This window comes from Saccostrea cucullata, unplaced genomic scaffold (genome assembly GCF_032062105.1).
Source record: "Saccostrea cucullata isolate Sc308-1 unplaced genomic scaffold, CSIRO_AGI_Scuc_v1 ctg16478, whole genome shotgun sequence".
NCBI classification, from domain to species: domain Eukaryota; kingdom Metazoa; phylum Mollusca; class Bivalvia; order Ostreida; family Ostreidae; genus Saccostrea; species Saccostrea cuccullata.
In genome coordinates, this window is record NW_026941524.1 from 5300 (window position 1) to 7705 (window position 2406).

Here is a 2406-nt window from a genome sequence, read left to right on the forward strand (position 1 = left end):
CCTTTTTTAAATTTCCTCAGTCTGATTAAAATCAGCTCTTCTGATACTCTTTTGTTTACTGGCGGAGAACATAGTAAACGTAACCCATTAAACAGACGATTTACATTAGATTGAGTTTTTTCTTCCAATCAACCGTTTCTTGAGCAATAAGAGTTCTCTCTCTTTGTTGATCATCTTACCGCCGAAACGAAACATCATTTTTTCAAAATCATGTGATTGACCACGTGATTCTTATCAGTTCAAAATGGCAGAGGGGTCAAATCGTGGCAATTTGGATGATTTGACCAATCCGATGTCGTCAAAAGAAAACAGTGTTTACAACTTTGTACAAACGACGCAAAAACACACAGAAAACACAGCACGTGATACAAACAACCCCGGGCCAGCTATGGAGATCGGCCCATTTGTCAGTGCTGAGGTCGATAAGGCAGAAGATAGTTATAATGTAGAAACGTCAAATCATCTGTGGCCGAGGGAGGCGGAGCGTGACGATTTATTGTTTCAAGATAGTGACAGCGAAAACGAATTTATATGGGATAGTGCACGTGATTCTACGATGCCTAAACTCGATTTACTGGAAGATGCACAACAGGAAATCCCCCCGACAGAAATAGGTGATGAAAGAGTCATTGGAAACGATGTTGATTCTAGGGAAAGTGACAGACTGCTGTCCACGTATTCTGATGGACTTTATAGTGAATATAATGGTCATCAGAATGGAACTATGATTCCAATGGAGGAGGAGGACGCGATGTGGCACTGTCACCAGGACACACCTGCGCAGGTGGATAGGGTGGCCAGGAATCAGCTGATTGCTATCAGTGTTATCTGTGTTATCTTCATGATAGGGGAAATTATCGGTAGGTTGTATTGTTATACTGAATGCGTATAAGCTAGGATAGACTGTCCTGTTACAACAATTATTCTTGTTGATATTTTTGTAATTAACATCATATGCAAATAATTTAAATAACTTATAATGCAAAAGTTGAATTTCATCAGAATTAATAATCATTCTTATGTTTTTTAAATAATAAATGTGTAAATATTATTATGTAACAATATAGTGAGAGGTACATGTATGTTCACTTAATTTATTTGTGCTGTTCATAAAATGTTTCAAAGAAAAGCTTGCCCATGCAGACAGTACTTTGTGGTCATGGCCTTAGGCTAGACACTCATGATTGACAAAGTGAAACACATATTTTTTGTGGCAATGCAAGATTAATATAATATCATATGGCACATGTAGGTAAATTTTGCCAAAAATGGAAGAATTCATTTAAATTAGCTCAATCTGACTGCCATGCAACATTTATTCTTAGAAAATAATATTGTCATCATAGTAATGAATATAAATATTATGGTATTTATAATAAATAAAGGTAGGAACTAATTCCACGTAAATAGACTACAGCACATTTGGCTGCTGAGAATTTTGGCCCTTATTATTATCATAATAACACTTAAAGTAAACCACCATTTTCTGTGAAGGTTTTGCTCCACTTCTAGGTGGTGTGTTCTCACACAGTGTTGCTTTGTTTACTGATGTTGCTCACCTGGCTAGTGATCTCATTAGCTTCCTCATCAGCTTATTGGCTCTCTACCTCTCAACAAAACCAGCTTCAAAGAAGATGTCCATGGGATACTACAGAATAGGTAGGTTCAGGTAATAGTATTGTTGGAGACCTAGAGTTTTCTGTCAAGGGTCAACTTGACCTAGTCTTGTGATTGACACATCATTTATAGTCAGTGACCTTGACATTCATCCACTGTAAACTTGTACACATTCCTTCAAAAAGATTCCTAGATTAGTTTATTAGAAATTCAGCTTAAATTGATACTTTGAATCAGCAGTCTGTGCAAAATGTGCGAAACAGAGGAGTGGTATTTGGGGAAAGAACTTTGCAATATTTTTATTCCTGTAGTAATTTAGTTTTTTTTTCCCTACAGAGGTACTAGGAGCACTGATCAGCATTTTGATGATTTGGTTGGTGACGGGGGTACTGTGTTACACAGCGGGTAAGAGGATTGTGACAGGAGACTACACTTCTGTAGAGCCCACCTACATGCTGGCTACTGCCGTATCAGGAGTTATATTTAATGTCATGTAAGTATAGACAACTGCACAGATGTGATATATTTTCGCATCTGAATAATCTCTTATTCATTATGGCATATTCACAAAAGATCCATTTTGATCTCTTTATGATTACCTGTTATATGTTTCATAAATTTTCTTAGTCAATGAAACATTCTGTGAATTTTATTAAGATTCCTTTAGATAATGCAATAAGATTTCTATTTGGTTGTTGTTTACTTAACATTTCCAAAAAAATATTTCTCTTACTGGGAGCCATAAGTTGCTTTTGAATGTTTCAAATAGGCACTTGTGGCTATTTTGTG

The 2406-nt window shown here is 36.2% G+C and overlaps 1 protein-coding gene across 1 annotated transcript; it reads left to right on the forward strand.

Annotated features, from left to right (window-relative positions):
* Positions 1-231: 231 nt before the first annotated feature.
* On the forward strand, positions 232-2110 carry LOC134257993 (proton-coupled zinc antiporter SLC30A8-like; the record flags this gene model as incomplete). Its single annotated transcript, XM_062740558.1, has 3 exons — positions 232-860; positions 1513-1659; positions 1954-2110. Coding segments are annotated over exons 1-3 (920 nt in total), but the record flags the coding sequence as incomplete, so codon positions are not given.
* Positions 2111-2406: the final 296 nt, after the last annotated feature.